The sequence below is a fragment of the Scomber scombrus genome, chromosome 8 (genome assembly GCF_963691925.1).
Source record: "Scomber scombrus chromosome 8, fScoSco1.1, whole genome shotgun sequence".
In the NCBI taxonomy this organism is placed as follows: domain Eukaryota; kingdom Metazoa; phylum Chordata; class Actinopteri; order Scombriformes; family Scombridae; genus Scomber; species Scomber scombrus.
In genome coordinates, this window is record NC_084977.1 from 32016704 (window position 1) to 32036781 (window position 20078).

General features: G+C 40.3%; 1 protein-coding gene across 1 annotated transcript; it reads right to left on the reverse strand.

Annotated features, from left to right (window-relative positions):
* Nucleotides 1-403: 403 nt before the first annotated feature.
* Nucleotides 404-19193, reverse strand: ntmt2 (N-terminal Xaa-Pro-Lys N-methyltransferase). Its single transcript, XM_062424704.1, has 4 exons — nt 18995-19193; nt 9494-9666; nt 2603-2855; nt 404-660 (listed from the first exon to the last, which is right to left on the reverse strand). Exons 1-4 carry the CDS (start codon nt 19191-19193, stop codon nt 404-406), a joined length of 882 nt encoding a protein of 293 aa, XP_062280688.1.
* Nucleotides 19194-20078: the final 885 nt, after the last annotated feature.

Sequence of the window (20078 nt, forward strand, 5' to 3'; positions counted from 1 at the left end):
AAGCTCTAATCTTTGATGTCATCATGATACAAAACCTGGAGGTGGTCGACTGACGATAAATTACAGTCTGTGTTTGTGGACGCGCAGAGTGCCTCTGTTGAAGTTTAATGTCCCGGTAAAAGCTTTATTTCATTTCAGCGCTGAGCAGAAAAAACGCTCTCGTCTCCATAAAATCGCCCCTGGTGCCTTCAGGCTGTCCACGCTGTTGTTTCAGGATTTATCTCTTGATGACATCGTGAAGGTTTCCTGCTGTGTTGCTGAAGTCTTCAGAGGCTTGATCACAAATCTAGACTTAAACTCAAGTGGAATAACATGTGAATTCAGCTTTAAGGTGGAATTTCCTCACAGTATTTGCCAAATGGAGCAAAGAAAAAATCTACTTTTTACAGTCAAAATGTCACTTCTATTTCATAGCAATCATCCAGACAGGCATGATGACCTCGGGGAAGCCTTCCTGCTTCTCAACCGCCAGGACTTCCAAGCCCGCCTTGGCGATGATGTGCCTCATGATGTCCAGGTGGCGGCTGATGCTGCTGTCGATGGCGTCCAGCTTGCAGCCCTGCCGCGCCATATTGTCCTTTATGATGATGACGCCGTTTGGACGCAGGCTCCTCTTACAGCGCACCAGGAACTCCATCAGGTCCTTGTCCGTCAGGTGGCCTGAAGAGAGAAAGAAAGAGACAGAAGGAAAAGGACATAAAATATGAATCCAAACTGACATAATGTGTAGAGTCCCTGTGGGGAACTTTGCTTGACTTGATACAAAAACAGGTTACAGCACAGTTTGTCCTGCTGCAGAATGGTGGTCAACGCTTTTTATTTCAGTTATTCTCCATCTCCCATCCGAGCTAAGTGACCCATACATTCCTCTACCTGCTCACATTCTCCAGCTCATTCTGGAGGATCTTGCAGAGGGTTTTTCTATCAGCTGATCACGTCCATTAAAGTGGTACAAAGCTATGAGTATCTAGGTGTAAACAAGCTGGACTGCAGTGTATCACAAAGGGCAGAGCGGCTCTTCTTCTTCCACCGCAGACTGAGATCATTTGATGTATGCAATGAAATGCTGCATATGTTTTACCAGTCAGTGGTGGCCAGTGTCCTGTTCTTCGCTGTAGTCTGCTGCGGAGGCTGCCTGGCAGACAGCAATGTGAAGCGGCTGCAGAAGCTTGTGAGGAAGGCAGACTCTGTGCTTAGTAAGGCTGTAAAAAGGGCTACAGGTGCAAAGGTTCAGGCCTTTATAAACAACCCCAAACACCCTCTGTACTGTACAACATCTACAAACTGCAGCAGCGAGAGGCTCGTCTCACTGTGATGTAAGACAGAGCGGTTCAGGAAGTCTTTTTACCTGCAGCAATCAGACTTTACAACGATCATAAGATAGTGACTTTTAGGTCTTTATATATATATTATTAGCTCTTATTTATTTGTGTATATGCATGAGCTACTGGATATATGAATTTCCCCAATGGGAATGAATAAAGTATGTCTATCCATCTATCTATCAGTGCAGTGAGGATAAAATAGGTGTGATCTGTTGGATCGAGTTCAGAGCCAAGCAGCAGCATTTTGGACGGTTTGTAAATGGTGTAAATAAGATTTAACACATAGAAGTTAATATAAAGCCTCATTTTTAGACTGACTCAGTTATACATGTGTACAACTCTTTTGCCCAACCTTCAAATTAATTTCCAATCGGCATCAGTAAAGTATCTATCTATCTATCTATCTATCTATCTATCTATCTATCTATCTATCTATCTATCTATCTATCTATCTATCTATCTATCTATCTATCTATCTATCTATCTATCTATCTAGCAGCCAGAGAGTTAAGAAAGAGAAGAAGAAACTGTCCTCCATCACAGACCAAAAGAAAGACATTTTAACATCACTTGTCTGCTAAAACTTAAGCTGAGGGCAAGTTGGTGTATTAAGTTTCATGTAACATCTGCAGGATGTCACTCAGTGTTTGAAGAGTTTACTATCTTTATAAATACATAGAGACTAAAGTATTTTTATCACCTCATAGCGTATTTAAGTATGTCTACAACCTTTAGAACTGGTAACACCTAACTAATAATACAAGTGACGTGTATTTGGATTCAAATTGACCCACGTCTGTTTTGACTGTTCCTCTTTTCCTTTCTCCCTCCCTCCCTCCCTCCTTCCTTAGTTCCTCCGTCCTTCCTTCCTCCTTTTCTTCCTCCTATCCTTCCTTCTTCCTCCCTTCCTTCCTCCTTTCCTTCCTTCCTTCATTCCGTCCTTCCTTCCTTCCTTCTTCATCCCTCCCTTCCTTCTTTCCTCCGTCCTTCCTTCCTTCCTTCCTCCTTTCCTTCCTTCCTTCCTCCCTTCCTTCCTCCTTTCCTTCCTCCTTTCTTTCCTTCCTTCCTTCCTTCCTCCCTCCCTTCCTTCCTTCTTCCTCCCTTCCTTCTTTCCTTCCTTCCTTCCTTCCTTCCTTCCTCCCTCCCTCCCTCCCTTCCTTCCTTCTTCCTCCCTTCCTTCCTTGACTCGAGGACAACAGGAGGGCAGAGCTAAGCTAAGATAAGATAAGATAAGATAAGTCCCACGATGGACAGACTTAGACACCTCTCGTACTTACATGCCACCCACTGCATCCAGATGACATCATACTTGTTCTGCGGCGGCGTTAACTCCTGCAGGTTGTAGCAGTAATACGTCTCGATGCGGTCGGCGTCGTCGCCCAGGTATTCCTCGTGCGCGTGGAGCAGGAAGTGCTCCATCATGTCCGCCATCTCCATCTTTTCAAACACAGGCAGGAGGACGCCTTTGCTCACACGGCCGATCCCGCAGCCGCAGTCCAGAGCGCAGTGTGTGCCGGCCTTACCGGGACCCTGAGGAGGAAAACAGAACCAAATGTTACATAAATAAAAAACTAAATATCACTTTCCTTAACCTTCGTATCGTCCTACCGGGTCAAATTGACCCTGTTTGTTTTGACTGTTCCATCCTTCCTTCCTTCCTTCATTCCTTCCTTCCTTCCTTCCTTCCTTCCTTCCTCCCTTCCTTCCTCACTTCCTCCCTTCCTTCCTTCCTTCCTTCCTTCCTCAGACCTAAGATCAGCTGTTAGGGTAAATGTTCCCATTAAGCACCAGAATCTAAGTCCAGCTGTTTTTCATGGATACTGACATGATTTATAAGGGAGATCATTTCTTATTAAGCAACATTTATCTCTCATGTGAAAATGTATTCATTAGTTCATGTAGATGTTGGAATATAAAATAAAGATATTTGATGAATAAAGTGGGTTTAATTGGTACTGTGACTCCATTTAAGTCCACGTCATGATTTATTTACTAAATATAAGAAAAAATATTTATTTAAAAGAATTAAAAACAGCAATATATGTATTAAGTTAATGTTAACTATTACAAAATTAGCAAAAGGTGTGACTTCAGATGTAACCTCCTTTTGTATTCATCAACATTTTCATCAGTAACTGTAACAGATTAATTATATTTAGTTTATAATTAAATTAATGTTACTAGTTATTGCCCAAAACTGGTGATAACAGCTGTGTTTAGAGTCTTTCACTTTAAATATGTCACTTAAAAGCTAAATAATAAACCAAAATACATCTTCTACAGTCGTGTGCTTTGCTACACTGCAAGCACCCCCCCCCCCCCCCCCCCCCAAAAAAAAAAAAAACCTCCTCCTGCTAAAACCTGACATCTCCATTAAAAGTAAGCACTGCAGAAAAAAAAGAGAAAGATTTAGACTACATCCAGATTAAACGGAGCTACACACTCACCGAGCAATATGGCAATAATTCACCGCAACCAGGAAGCCTCCTGTAACAAGCGCAGCGCTCCCCGGGGCCCCATCTTTCATACAATCACACACTGGGGGCCCCTGGTGTGGAGGGGTTGGAGTGAGGTCAGAATACCAAATGAAAAGGAAGAAAAACCAGCATGATTCAAGTGAGGTGACTTTTTTCGTTTTTACCCTCCGTGGTAAAGTTCAGGGTTTGGTTGCCCCCGAGGAAACTGAGGGCCGCTTGTTTGTGCTGTCGGTGCTTTTGAGGAGCCGAATCTCAACATCTGGCAACACAGAAAATAAAGTATAGACCTTCTATAGATATGATAATAACATGCAGCAAGGAAGCTGACATTTAAATGCACTTTTTTTTCCTTCTTCTTTTTTGACATATTTTTTAAACTCACCTCTACAATTATCTTCCATTTATGGTTTTTAACTTCATCCTGCAAACTCAACCTTTAACCCTCCTGTTGTCCTCGAGTCAAGGAAGGAAGGAAGGAAGGGAGGAAGGATGGAAGAAAGGATGGAAAGGAGGGAAGAAGGAAGGAAGGAAGGAAAGGAGGAAGAAAGGAAGGAAGGCAGGAAAGGAAAGGAAAGAAGGAAGGAAGGAAGGAAGGGAAGGGAAAGGAGGGAAGAGGGAAGGAAGAAGGAAATGAGGGAGGAAGGAAGGGAGGAAAAGAAAGAATGAAGGAAGGAAGGGAGGAAAAGGAGGAAGGAAAGGACGGAAGAAGGAAGGAAGGAAAGAAAGAAGGAAAGGAGGTAAGAGGGAAGGAAGGGAAGGAAGGAAGGAAAGAAAGAAGGAAAGGAGGTAAGAGGGAAGGAAGGGAAGGAAGGAAGGAAATGAGGGAGAAGGAAGGGAGGAGAAAAGAAAGAAGGAAGGGAGGAAGGAAAGGACGGAAGAAAGAAGGAAGGAAGGAAGAAAGCAAAGAAGGAAGGAAGGAAGGGACAGATGGAGGGAACATTTACCCTAACCGCTGAAAACATTGGTTCGAAAATTAGAAAAGTCATCAAATGTAATAAGTTACATTACTTTGATGATGTCATTGAAATAGTTACATTACTTAATACATTTTAAACAGAGTAACTAGTAATCTGTTACCTTCACAACACTGATTGTCTCCGGCTTTAACTCATAAAAGTTGCTATTTTTAGCACATTTTCTGCTTCAGTATCTCAACCTTAAAGGAACATTACGTTATATTACATGTTGGTGTATTTCAGTTTGATCTTCACAATAACGAGTTTGTTTTCATCTACTTCCTGTTTCATCACGACAATGTCAGATGTGTGTAGAAATAGTTTTCCCAGGAAGGAAAAAAGGAAGGAAGGAAGGAAGGAAAGAAAGAAGGAAGGAAGGAAGGAAGGAAGGAAGGAAAGAAGGAATGACAGATGGAAGGAAGGAAAGAAGGAAGGAAGGAAGGAAGGAAGGAAGGAAAGAAGGAATGACAGATGGAAGGAAGGAAAGAAGGAAGGACAAAAGGAAGGAATGAAGGAAGGACAGATGGAAGGAAGGAAGGAAGGAAGGAAGGAAGGAAGGAAGGAAAAGAAGACAGGAAGGAAGAAGGAAGGAAGGAAGGAAGGAAGGAAGGAAGGAAGGAAGGAAGGAAGGAAGGAAGGAAAAGAAGACAGGAAGGAAGGAAGGAAGGAAGGAAGGAAGGGAAAAAAGAAAAGGACGGAAGCAAGAAGGAGAGGAAGGACAGATGGAAGAACGGAAAGAAGGAAGGAAGGAAAGATGGAGGAAAGGGAGGAAAGAAAGGAAGGACGGATGGAAGGAAAGTGGGCCAGATTGGACCCCTCGGCGGGCCAGTTCTGACCCACGGGCCGCATGTTTGACACCCCTGCCTTAAATGGAAGATAATTGTAGAGGTGACCCTAACAGCTGAAAAACATTAGTTAGAACATTAGAAAAGTCATCATTGAAATAGTTACATTACTTATTACATTTTAAACAGAGTAACTAGCTTTGATCTTCACAATAACGAGTTTGCTTTCATCTACTTCCTGTTTCAACACGACAATGTCAGCGTTCACAAAGTCAGCTGTGTGTATAAATAGTTAGTTTGAAGGAATTTAGCCTAACCTTGACCCCTGACCTCGACCCCATCCGACACATTTAGGAGGAAGTAAAACACCGACAGACAGGCCGGGTTTCATGTTCACCTCGGGCCCTTTAAAAACCATAATAACTCTTTATTTTGGAAACATGACACCAAGTTATGCTAGAAGATGAAATATTGACATTTAAGTTATATTAAAATAGTTAAAACCTTTTTTCTATTAAGTTTTCTGTCTGGATGAACAGCAGCTTTGTGTTTTAAAGCCTTAACCTTCCTTCCTTCCGTCTGTCCTTCCTTCCCTCCTTCTCTCTTTCTTTCCTTCCTTTCTTTTTCCTCCTTTCCTTCCTCCATCCCCCTTTTTCCTGTCTTCTGTCCTTCATTCCTCCCTCCCTCCTTCTTTCCTTCCCTCCTTCCTTCCTCCCTTCATTCTTTCTTCCCACCTACTTTCCTTCCCTCCTCCCTTCCTCTTTTCCCTTTCTTCCTCCCTCCTTCCTTCATTCTTTCCTCTGTCCTTCCTTCCTTCCTCCCTCCTTTCCTTCCTTCTCTTCCTCCCTCACTTCCTTCCTTCCTCCCCCCTTTCCATCCCTTCCTTCTTCCCTCCTTTCATTCCTTCTTCCTCCCTCCTCCCTCCCTTCCTCCCTCCTTTCCTTCCTCCCTCCTTTCCTTCCACCCTCCTCCCTCCCTTCCTTCTTCCTCCCTTCCTTCCTTGACTAGAGGACAACAGGAGGGTTAAATGTTCTCATCATTGGAATATATTTGGGTTTTTAAACTGTTATTTTGGGTTCTGGGACACTTTTACTATTTTCTGACATTTCTATTGGCTTAAAGAATCATGGATAACAAGTTTGGTTTTATTCTTTATGTGTTTTCTTACTTTTTATCCTGTGACACACTTTGTTGACCCTTGTGTTTTATAGCGTGCTATATAAATAAAGATATTATTATCATAATTGTAACTCTATACTCAAGTGCAGCCACTGCCACACAGTAAATATTAAATTGCCTTTTAAAATTTTACTGTACATATTCAGAATATTCGGTCAGTGCAGCAGCAGCGAGCATTGAGTCACTAATACTGAGATAAATCTGGACTGGCTGTGTTTACATTAGCAGCTTCAGCCTTCTGTTTAAACCATCTGATCATAGCCGGTTATTATTAGAGCGGCTTTAAAAATGATCCTTTAAATAACTCGGTCTCCGGGCCAAACCCACTCCCCTGAATTAGCAGTTGGACACAGTCGAGCATCTAAAAACAACCTCTGTCGTCCACACTGACTAACATGAGCCGGGCAAATGGAAGGAAGGAAGGAAGGAAGGAAGGAAGGAAGGAAGGAAGGAAGGAAAAACAACCTCTGTCGACAGATGGAAGGAAGGAAGGAAGGAAGGAAAGAAAGAAGGAAGGAAAGAAGGAAGGAATGACAGATGGAAGGAAGGAAAGAAGGAAAGAAGGAAGGACAGATGGAAGGAAGGAAGGAAGGACAGATGGAAGGAAAAGAAGGAAGGAAGGAAGGAAGGAAGGAAGGAAGGAAGGAAGGAAGGAAGGAAGGAAGGATGCATGTAATTAATGAAACTACAGCTCTGTCTCAGTTGAACATGTATGTAACATGCATGTAGGAAGGAAGGAAGGAAGGAAGGAAGGAAGGAAGGAAGGAAACTCCAGCTCTGTCTGAGTTGAACATGCATGTAACATGTATGTAGGAAGGAAGGAAGGAAGGAAGGAAGGAAGGAAGGAAGGAAACTCCAGCTCTGTCTGAGTTGAACATGCATGTAACATGTATGTAGGAAGGAAGGAAGGAAGGAAGGAAGGAAGGAAGGAAGGAAGGAAGGAAGGAAGGAAACTCCAGCTCTGTCTGAGTTGAACATGCATGTAACATGTATGTAGGAAGGAAGGAAGGAAGGAAGGAAGGAAGGAAGGAAGGAAGGAAGGAAGGAAGGAAGGAAACTCCAGCTCTGTCTGAGTTGAACATGCATGTAACATGTATGTAGGAAGGAAGGAAGGAAGGAAGGAAGGAAGGAAGGAAGGAAGGAAACTCCAGCTCTGTCTGAGTTGAACATGCATGTAACATGTATGTAGGAAGGAAGGAAGGAAGGGAGGAAGGAAGGAAGGAAGGAAAGAAGGAAGGAAGGAAGGACAGCTCTGTCTGAGTTGAACATGTATGAAGGAAGGAAGGAAGGAAGGAAGGAAGGAAGGAAGGAAGGAAGGAAGGAAGGAAGGAAGGAAGGATGCATCCAGTTGAACATGCATGTTTTGACCCTTCTTGTCTCCACTGAGGACCAACGACAGCTCCAACATGCTGATGAGAAGCTGCTGGCTCAGCTCGCTCTCTGCGGGTGTTTATGGGACCGACGCTGAGTTTTACGCCGAGGCCTCGTCCCACATGAAACAAGAAGGAATCCTTTTCATGTTGAATGATGTTAGATGTCTGTTGCATGATGAAATGCTCGCTCTTAAAATAGACTCTGACGTACAGATGCAGGAAGAGCAACAGCAGAGTGAGTTAATACAGTGTGCAGGTGACACATGTAACAGTATCAGTTTCTCACTAAAACCTTTGATCTGCTGTAAACCTAAATGTGGGTCAGTGTAACATTAAAGCATATTGTTCTCCACTCTAAGGCACATCTATGGTGCATTTATAGTAAAGCATCAGGCTTCAGCTTCAGGTTGCATTCAGTGATGCATTCATTGCTTGATTAAGTTTCCTAATGTCATGTGTTTGTTACTAAAATTGTCTCCACTTGTCACGCTGTGTTAAGGTTTCTAACCCTTAAACAGGAAGTGTGCACCAGGAGATACAGACTATTTAACATTCTGTTAGGAGCATGATTAGTTAAGGTGGTTGTAGGGCTGGGCAATATATCGATATTATATCAATAATATTAGCCCTAGGTGGTTGTTTAGTTGTATATGCCTTGGATTTGGTATACTTGAAGCTTGTGGTATATGTATTATACTTTGATAGAAATGATAAAAATCAAGAATGTACAGTATCACCATTATGACCATTTTTTGACCATCTTATGCTAACGTATCCTGGTGGAGATATACAACTCATATATATATATATTGATATATATATTATAAATATTTATGGAAATGTTTTACTTTAGGTACAAATGTACGACGGAGTATTAGGGCCAGAAAAAAATAAAAAGCCAAGCAAAAAAAAAAGTCTGGCACAAGAAAAAAAAAAAAACAGGCAAAAAAAAACAAGCAAAAAAAAAAAGTCCGACACAATAAAAAAAAAAAAAATCAATTTCATATTTTTTCTTGTGCCAGACTTTTTTTTTTTTTGCCTGGATTTTGTCTTCTGCTGGAGTTCTTTTTTTTTTCGCCTAACTTTTTTTTTTTCCTGTTATTTTTTTTTTTGCCTGGCCCTAATACTCCGTCGTACAAATGAGATAACTTGAGGTAACTTCAAATTATGTTTTTTCCACTCCTGCCTGTTTAAGCGTTAATTCAAAAATGTTTGGTTTGGTTATATGAATCAGAAAATGAAGTTATACTTTAATACAGTGACACTATGTACTCCTCTTGGTGACCCTTAATATACATCTCTACTGTTGTATCTTTGTATTGTCATTTAACTTTTAATATTTCTATTATGTCTTAGGTTATGTTATCGATATGGACCAGCAGACTTTCTTCTACTCACCACAAACCTCTTCAGAAACTGGCGGGAACCTTCCAGATCCACGTCGGATATGTTCACAAAATCTCCCATCATGCCCTCCTCGGAGGGGGTAACGTCCTCGTAGAACTGCTGAGCTCGGTAGTAGAACTGCTTCTCTCCTTTGATGTACTCGCAGGTGACGGGGAACAGCTTCACTGTTAGGACACAAACAGAGATGTAAAACACACATTTAGGGTTAGAGGTGGTTGTATTAGTAAATGTTACATACTTATCAATTTAAAAAATATTGGTCATTACTTATTATTACATAACCCTTAAAGCCTGCTCCAGTAATATGTTTTTTATTTCTTTAACCTTCGTGTCGTCCTCCCGGGTCAAATTGACCCCGTCTGTTTTGACTGTTCCTTCTTTCCTCCCTTCCTTCCTTCCATCTGTCCTTCCTCCTACTCTCCTTCTTTCCTTCCTCCATCCCCCTTTCTCCCTTCCTTCTTCCCTCCCTCCATCCTTCTTTACGTCCCTCCTTCCTTCCTTCCTTACTTCCTTCCTCACTTCCTTCTTTCCTCCCTCCCTCCTTCTGTCTTTCTTTACTCCCCATTACTTTCCTTCTTTCCTCTGTCCTTCTTTCCTCCCTCCTTTCCATCCTTCTGCTCCCTTGCATCCTTCCTTCCTCCCTCCCTTTCTTCCTTTCCTTCCTTCCTTCCTTCCTCCCTCCCTCCTTTCCTTCCTTCTTCCTCCCTTCCATCCTTCCTTCCTCACTCCCTTCCTTCCTTCTTCCTCCCCTCCTTCCTTGACTCGAGGACAACAGGAGGGTTAAAAAGAAGGTTTATGAGCTAGATTTGTGGTTTGATTTATTAAAAATATTCTAATATATTTAATTATTTATTTATTTTTATGTTAATGTGTCTTTGATGCAGATGCTCTGATGTAATGTAAAGTTGATATATTATTCTGTACTGTCTGCAAAAACTGAATTTTAAAAAATCCCATCATATCAGATTTTGTCAGAGATAAAATAATAAAGTTGTGGACTTATTTCTATCGTACCAACTTTAATGATGTTAAAACATAAATGATCAAACTTAAAGCAGCTGAGACAACTTATCCTGCCTTTAAAAAATATATTATATATATATATATATATAATATATATACAGTAATATCCAAAACCACTGCAGCCTACAATTCCCATAATGCAACGCTGTTCATGAGTCCTTCTCTGTCTGACAGGCTCATTTATTTTAAACCCCATTTTTAACATCTTCAGTCTTTTGTGAAATAAGCCAAATATACAGATCAGAAAAATAAATGAAAATAAAAAAAATACTTTTCACAAATACTCAACGACAAAAACAGAGAAAAAAACCCCAAATTACAACATTTTCCAAAACAATAAAGAACCACAATAACAATCTATTTGAGATTCATCAATCTTATGGTCTTCTATAGAAAAACAGTCTTCATGTTAAAAATGTTTAAAAAAACATCTGCGCCCAGGCTTAGATAACCCTGATGACGTCACTATGACATCATCAGTTATTTCTCAAGAGCCACAAAAACACATTATCGTGCTTCTGCTGCAGGCGTCTCTGTTATTCTGCACAGAGAGCAAAGTTAGCATGACAACAGAGCCACAACAGCCACACTTGAACTAAATAAAACTGACATTTTACAAAAGATTTGGAAAAAAAACAACAAAAAAACAGCACACAACTAAATTGTTTAAAGCCTCAAGAAACCCACAAAGTTATTCACAGCCAACGTTACAAAAGATGAGCAGATGAGTTTACTCGTAAGGCTTCAGTGTGCTGCAAAAGAACTGATTGGCTGTTTGTATAAATGTGTCTTTATACCTGTAAGCCTCCTTTTAGTTGCTGAAAAGTGACAATTTATTTTTATTTCAATAGTTACACCGACTTCAAACACAGCGATTGGAAAGGTGTGCAGAGGAAGCTGCAGTCAGATCAAAATCCACATGGCAAAATGTACTGGTGTTGTAGCCAAAAGCGAAGGGAGAGATTTTACTGTCATTAATAAGTTTGTGTTATTTAATCTGCAGTTAATAAAACAAGAATGTTTCCTGATTGGTTTCATCAACTCTCTCAAACCAGCTGGACATCAGAGAGTCACATTCAATCACACTGAACTCTGCGTAAAGCAAATCTCACACTCAATAAATCACGCTTATTTATATAAAACAACAGTCACAAAGTGCTTCACATTCATAATAAATAAATCAACTCCAATTATATAACATCGAGATAGATACAAAATAAAGACACCAGATTAAAATATACAGTGGGGATAAACATTGGTGTCAAGTTAATACCACAATCTACCTAAATGCCTGACTGGACTGATTAGTTTTAAGGTGCTTTTTAAAGAGCTTATTGGGAGACTCTTTCAACAGCTTTGGGGGCACAAACTCCCCGAGTCCTAAAATGTGTCTGAGGTGCAGTTAGAAAACCCCTGAGTAGAGGAGCAAAGGGTGCGATGGTGTAAATATTATATAATTATAGTAATATACTGCAGAGCCTGGCCATGTAGGGCTCTATAAGTGAGCGCCAACATTTTGACATTAATTTCTAAAATGAACAAGAAGCCAATGAAGTGAGGATAAAATAGTTGTGATCTGTTGGTTCAGAGCCAAGCAGCAGCATTTTGGACGGTTTGTAAGTGGTGTAAAGAAGATATAACACATAGAAGTTAATGTAAAGCTGCATTTTAGACTGACTCACTTATACATATGTACGTTTGGCCCAACCTTTAACTTAATTTCCCATTGGGTTCAGTAGTTCAGTCTATCTATCTATCTATCTATCTATCTATCTATCTATCTATCTATCTATCTATCTATCTATCTATCTATCTATCTATCTATCTATCTATCTATCTATCTATCTATCTATCTATCCATCCATCCATCCATCCATCCATCCATCCATCCATCCATCCATCCATCCATCCATCCATCCATCCATCCATCCATCCATCCATCCATCCATCTATCTATCTATCTATCTATCTATCTATCTATCTATCTATCCATCCATCTATCCATCTATCCATCTATCTATTTATCTACATATCTATCCATCTATCTATCTATCTATCTATCTATCTATCTATCTATCTATCTATCTATCTATCTATCTATCTATCTATCTATCTATCTATCTATCTATCTATCTATCTATCTATCTATCTATCTATCTATCCATCCATCCATCTATCCATCTATCTATCTATCTATCTATCTACCAAGTGTAACATTTGACCTGAAGGTGGCGCTGGAGAGAAATCAGAACAGTTCATCTTGTGGTGAGAAAGAACTCCCTTGGTACATTTTATAACAAAAATATGATTGTATTTCATCTGTTGCTGTGAAGCCTCCAATAAACCAGCAGTAGATGATTGCAGTGATCTCTAAGGCAAATAATTAACATGGGAGTTCAATTTTAATGTAAATCTGTCAGTTTGACGTTTTAAAGCAAAGTAATAAGACGTCAGTAACAGATGAACAGTGGACTGCTCTGTGCGGACAGGACTACTGTTTACAATCTCAAAGGAAATGTAGAATGATAATTTGATTACCAGAAGACTATAAATAAGAACGTGTTGTGCTACTCTTCCAGTCTGCTCAGCTGTTACATGATATAAGAAAACACGCCGGTCCATTTATCTCCCGTGTTTCCGAACAGCAGACGAGGATTCTTCAGGCCTAAAAACGCTGTATTCTGATAGTATGATGTCCGCATTGCACCGACATACTTTGACATTAAGAAACACGGCGACCGGCTTCTGGAGGAATCTCAAACTCTCGCTGCCTCAAGTTCTTCCAGATCTGAAATGAAACCCAGTAAGAATGAACGCAACATTTCCTAAGGCTTAGATGACGCATTCCTGAATGTCCGTCCGCTTGTCAGGGATCTCCAGTGGCCGAATTAATGACACCACAGTGAAACATTGAGACCAGAGAGAGAGAGAAGGGGAGAGAGGGGTTGTTTATTTCCAGCTGGACTCCTTCCTCCATGCTAGAGATCCAGAGAAGGGATTTAAACACTCGGCACGAAGAAACAACTTCATTGGCTCCCTATCAAATCTCACATTGACTTTAACCCTCCTGTTGTCCTGTGGTCAAGTAAGGAAGGGAGGAAGAAGGAAGGAAAGGATGGAGGAAGGTAGGAGGGAGGGAGGAAAGAAGGAAAGGAGGAAGGAAGGGAGGAAAGGAAAGAAGGAAGATAGGAAGAAGGAAGGAAAGGAGGGAGGAAGGTAAGAGGGTGGGAGGAAAGAAGGAAAGAAGGACAGAGGAAAGAAGGAAGGAAGGACAGAAAGAGAGAAAGAGGGAGTGAGGGAGGAAGGAAGGACAGAAAGAGAGAAGGAGGGAGGAAGGACAGACGGAAGGAAGGAAGGGAGGAAAGAAGGAAAAGTCCAAACAGACGGGGTCAATTTGACCCGGGAGGACGACACAAAGGTTAAGAATCTCCTCATTCACAACCTGGCACCATCATATCTCTCTGAACTTATTCACATCTACACACCTTCCCGACCTTTCCGATCCTCCTCTGCCAACCAGCTCTTTGCCCCATCTGCCAACTTAACTACCATCATGGGGTCGAGAGCCTTCAGCAGGTCTGCCCCCCCGCCTTTGGGTTAGGGTTAGTCTCCCACCAGACATTCACACTTCTGACTCTGTCTCCACCTTTAAATCCCGCCTGAAAACGCACTTATTCAGAGCTGCATACTCTGTCTCACACTGACTATACAATCACATTCTTGTTTATTTATTGTACTGATGCACTTTGTAGTCACATTCACATTTATTTATTTATCTTTGCACTAACGTCCTCATCAATGTTACCTGATTTATAATGTTTGATGTACTGTTGTTGTGTTATATGTGCAATAGACTGTATATAAGAAATGGACGTAACATCTGTGACGTCACCCATTGGTTTGTGGACTGCTGCTCGGAGGCCAATAGTATCGGATCTGAGCAGCGCCATCTTGAAAATTTCAGGTGCATGCTGGGAAAAATAAAAACAGGGATTCTACTTATATGGGCATCAGGAGGAGCATGAGGCGCCCTCCTGAACCTGTGAACCAATCAACCTGTCAATCACCACGTAGCCACGCCCTAATGCATACCCTGCTTTATCGTCACATATAAAATCAGGGAGGCCAAAATGTCCCAAATGAACATCATACTGCATTGAAGAAGGCTTTAAACTAGCGATTGAGACCATAAACACATTTTGAAAACGTTTACTGAGGTTAGAAATCAAGTGAGAAGTTGGTGAATTCTCCATTGACTTGTATAGAGACGGAAGTCCTTTTGACACCAAAACGGCCGCCCCCTGGTGGCCTTTTGATAGAATGCAGTTTTAAGTTGCTTCCGCGTTGGCATCATTTCAGAGGACCGGAACTCCCTGCCTGCTTGTAAGGTTTCCTTGAGTGCTTTGAAAGGCGCCTTTAAATAAAATGCATTATTTTTATCATTATTAATTCGTGTTGTGACTTTCTTGGCATGAAACATTTGAGGAGATTGTGAGGCTTCAGATGTGATAAGACCGCCAAGAGTGGGCAGCTATGTGTCCTATCCCCTCCTTCACAAGAGGAAAGGGGTAAGTATAGAAACATTGAGCAAGACCAAAAAGGAGTCAAGGCAGCGTGACGACGTACTTCACTGCCAAGAACGTGTCAATCCAGTCCCACCGTGTCCCTTTACTACCTCACACCTTCAGAGTGGACCAGCTCATTAGAAGCTGAGAGTCGACCTCTGACTCCAAATATAACAGATCAAGACGTCTAATTAAACCCTGAGGATGAATATTCATTTGCAAATGTCTTGAGCTACATGTGAGCAGTGTGTGTATATCGGGTGTATTGCGTTTTGCTTGACATTTACTATATTAAGACATAAAAAAGGAAAAAATTATATTCCATTCAGCGCGTTTAAAGCTGTTGGTAAATAATCTGTCTGCAGGTTCTCTGACTGACATGAGTTAGTGCTTTCATGCTTGACATGCCAAGCCATTAATGGGCCTTGTATCAAGTTGTTGGTGACAAGGTAAGGTTTCTTTGAGCCAAAATGTCCAGCAGGTCAGGATCTCCAGTTTCTGCGACTTTGTGCTTTAATGATGGACAAAGTGAACAAGCGGTTAGAGGATTTAGCTTCGGCTCAAACAGCTGTCAGGATTGTACAGTAGAGCATGTTAAAAGCTTCTCAGTTCACTCACAGGCATACGTTGTTAAAAATGGATCTGCCGTCATGTGTAGAGTTTACACTTGGTGCTCATTTGATGCATCTTATACAGTTAGATGAAATATATAAGAAGTATAAATGATGTGGTAATGAAAAAAGTGTTTTAGGTGTGTAAAGCGTTTTTTAAAGGGAGTGTATAGGGAATTTCACCCATCTTTCAAGCATATTCATAAATGACCAATCATTAGCGTGATATTTCAGGAAAGCCTCGACAGAATTGGTTCAAATTTGGTGCCAACGTCCACCGGGACTCAACGATAAACTGATTTGATTTTGGTGGCCAAATGTCAAAGGTAAAGGTCTACTGTGACATCATGACGCTCCGCTCCCAGTCTTATTAACGAAATGTCTCAGGAAAGCCTTTGGTACCAACGTTCACTCACCAAGGAGGGTATTAGGGAATGTCCCAGTGGGATCAATAAAGTATCTATCTATCTATCTATCTATCTATCTATCTATCTATCTATCTATCTATCTATCTATCTATCTATCTATCTATCTATCTATCTATCTATCTATCTATCTATCTATCTATCTATCTATCTATCTATCTACCTGTGGGAATGTAGGTCTGAGGGAACGTAGAGCCTAAATTTGATGGGAGGACAGTTTCTTAGAAATGACAGAACATAGGGCTGAAGGTTGTAAAGCTGCAAAGATTACTTTAATGCTACTTTAATTACTCTTTTCAGCTTCTTAAATACGAGGTTTCAATGCTTCTTTTTCTCATACATGATAGTAAAGTTGGGGACAGTTGGTTGGAGAAAATAAAACATCTGAAGACAAATTATTACAAGATAATTCATAATTGAAGAAAATAGTCAGGAGATTGTGTTTATTTCTTTGCAGTAAATTCACATTTCAGTTCAGTTTTTGTTTGAATAATAATCTCAGTGTTCTTCGGTGTAGAAATAAATGAGTCTCAGTCTACTGATGACTCATTCATGACCTGAAATGCTCCAACTGTCATCCCCCTAACTTCAATTATTTATAAGATAATTAATCAGACTTTACTTATCTTCTCCAAATAGCATCATTATTATGAAACATGATACTGAGTCTTTCTGTTCATATTAGAGGATATTCATCACTGTGTTTCATCACAGTTTGTGAGAATGTTTTCTCTTATACTTGGACAGATATTGAGTTTTAACCTTATTGAGTCCAGTCCTTTCTTTCTAACTCAACAGAAGAGTGTTGGGAGGAGTCATTAGCTTGTTTGGCACATTGAGCAATATAAAGTATTGTTGAGGCTCCGTTTGTTACCCAAAAAAACCCTTTTTGCAGAGACGTTCATGTGTTTCTTCCATCGATATATTAAGAGAGATGATTCAGTGGCCACTCGCAGCATTACAACAAAAATGTTCCCTCTCTCTCTTAAAAAAGAGACGTCTGTAAAACTGTTGATAGGAGACCTTTAACTGCAAAGAAGTTTTGTGTTTGTAAAACTTTACTAAAGTCTATCAATGACGTCATCCCAGTGTAAAGTCTGTGGGTTGAGGGTGAAGGTGAGGTCAGAAACACTGGCTGCACATGTTCATTTGAGTGAATCTTTTGCCGTTTTTCCACTATACAGTTCTAGCACAACTCGGCTCGACTCTACTTGGTTTGGTACCAGGTCGTTTTCCATTACTATAGTTCCTACTCAATGTGGGTAGTACCAGGTACCAGGTACTATCCCTGATGGAAACACAAAAAAACAGAGTAGAGTCGAGTAGTGCTAGAACTGTATAGTGGAAAAGTGCCATTTGAGTCTAGTATCCAGCTCCTATAGTACATCCATGTTTTCTCTACATAAGACTGATGATTTTTACATTTAAGCGCTGTAAAAACACCTGATACACATCTTTTCTAGGTGGACTTTTTCTAATGTGACCCTGAATATACAAAAATGTAATTAAAATGCATCTTTTTTTTTATTTCTGTGCAGCTGATACACATTTTTTATATATACAAATGTCCAAATTTGACCTGTGTTTATTACAACATTAAAAAATCAGCATCCAAACATGTTGTTGTATTCATCATATTCTATAAAATGTTCTCCTGGACCATAAAATAGTGATTGTGAATGTTTCTTTTCGTCTAGATAAACACTGTGTTTGCTCTCTGACAGCTTCATGAAGGATTAATCAAACATTTAATAATGACAGATGAATGTGAATCGGTGTAGAGACTAATTATGAGTCAGAATATGAACAGTATGTAAAGGGTTAACAAAGCAAAATGATCTTACTGTTTACACTCCACATTATGTCTGCATGCACACTGCATCTATTATACTGTGCTGGCAATATAAAATTCTGATTTTTACATATAGTTGGCTTTAAAGTAACGACAATGTTCAGATTTTACTGTCATCTGCAGTTGGATTAAAACATAAACAGAAGACCCGAAAGCATCGTTCAGCTTATCAGAAAAACACCATCAAGAAGAAAAGTAAAGTTAATATCTTTAGTGTAAATATCCCTTTATAAAATGATCAGATATATAAATGTACTGTGTGAATCTGTGCTGCTTTGTGTCTTTCTTTCCAAAAAACAAGCTCATTAATCTGAACTATGTTTACATAAAACAATATATTTACATGCAATTGTAATGTTTTAAAGGTATTTATGCATCTGTAAGAAAAGGCAGATAAAACTACAGAGCATGGACACGACAACCTGCACAGATTTTTATATGAATGTCAAAACAAAACAGCTGCAGAGTGACTGAAAATAGTGTTTGTTTGTTTTTTTACTATAATACATATCGTAGGATGATCAGTGAACTGTCGCAGGTCAAAACAAACTACAGGCTATTTTCTCACCTGTCTTTTTGTGTGTTTATTTACATTTACAATAAAAGTATGTATGCTGCTTTATGATTTATAAAATATGGAGGCTTGTAACATTTTACCCTTTATTAAACTACAATTTGCAATAAACTGAAGAAAAGGCTCAAACGCTGTGACATTATTGTAGGTAATGCAGTGCAAAGTATTTAAATCATGCGCACTTTCATTATGCACCATTATGTGATGAATTAGTGACTAATTAACCACATGATGTTTGCTTGGATGCAGGTTTAAAGTCTCTGTAAGTTCATTTTCATGCAGCAGCTGTCTGAGAGGGAAACTTTAACAGCAATATGAAATAATTTGTTATCAACCAAAACATGCAGAATCAGCAGCATGCTTCTCTGACTTCTTCTGATCCAAGAAAAGGTTGTAAATCTTTAACGTGTCTGACTGTGCATGAGTGTGCGGTCCTCCTTACCTACAGGGATCTTCTCCACCAGGTAAAGGTAGCTGGCGAAGAACTCGTTCCTCACCGTGTGATACAGGTGGAAGGACATACTGTGGCGGCACAGAGAGTCATCCGTCTGTTTCCAGCGGTCCTTGAACGCCTGGTGAGCGCCTTTGTACGCAAAGTTGGTCGGTGAGCTTTTGCCATCATCTTCAGTTGAAATCTCCATGTTTGACTGCAGAAGGTGTTTGAGTGAGCAGCGGTTAGAGGAGAGGAACAGTTTGGGGACACTGTTTCTCCAGCTGCTGCTAAATCTGTCAGAGCCGAGTGTTGAACACGTCTCCGCCGGCAGATCGGCAGAGATCTTTTTCACAGGGAGCTACTTAGGACGTCCTGCCACATTTACAGATCACCTGCTAGGGACACTGGCTTTAGAGGAGTGAGGGAGGGAGGGAGGGGGGGAGTGGTGGGGTCGCTGTGTCAAGACGAGCAAGCTGCCTGGACGGAGGCGACTCAACTTCAGGCTCCAAATTCCTGCAGCACAAGAGGGAGTCCATACGTCTAACCTCGAGGCCTTGCTGCCATAAATTGTGGTGCCTAAAATTAGCAGCGTCTTCTCGTGTTTGTATGCATGACGACTCCTATTTTGTACTTGCACACTTCTTCAAGACACCAAAGAACAAAAAGGTCTTAAGTCATATTGACACATGCACAATTTAATTTATTTTAAAACTTAAAATACAAACAGATGCACAGAAAGTCTTTAAGAGAAAAACACTTACACTATCCTGAAGGTGTTTTAACTCTCTTCTGATTAAATAGAAACATGTCTTTGCAGCACAATTAGCTCCTTTTTCCAAATCTGGAAACAACATTAGCACTACCTGAACTTCTAAAACCTCGGTTAGTGTTAGTGTTAAATGCATGAATGTTGCAATAAGAGGAAAATAAGAAAATCTTACATGGGATTCAACAATTGTTTGTTTCAGCCTGATAAAAGTCAGATTAGAGCCAAAATTTGCTCCTTTTTCTGCTCCGTTTGTGGGCAAGGTTCAGTCACAAAAAGAAAAAAAAACACTGAACAGATTTAAGTTCTGCTTTCAGAAACCAGAAC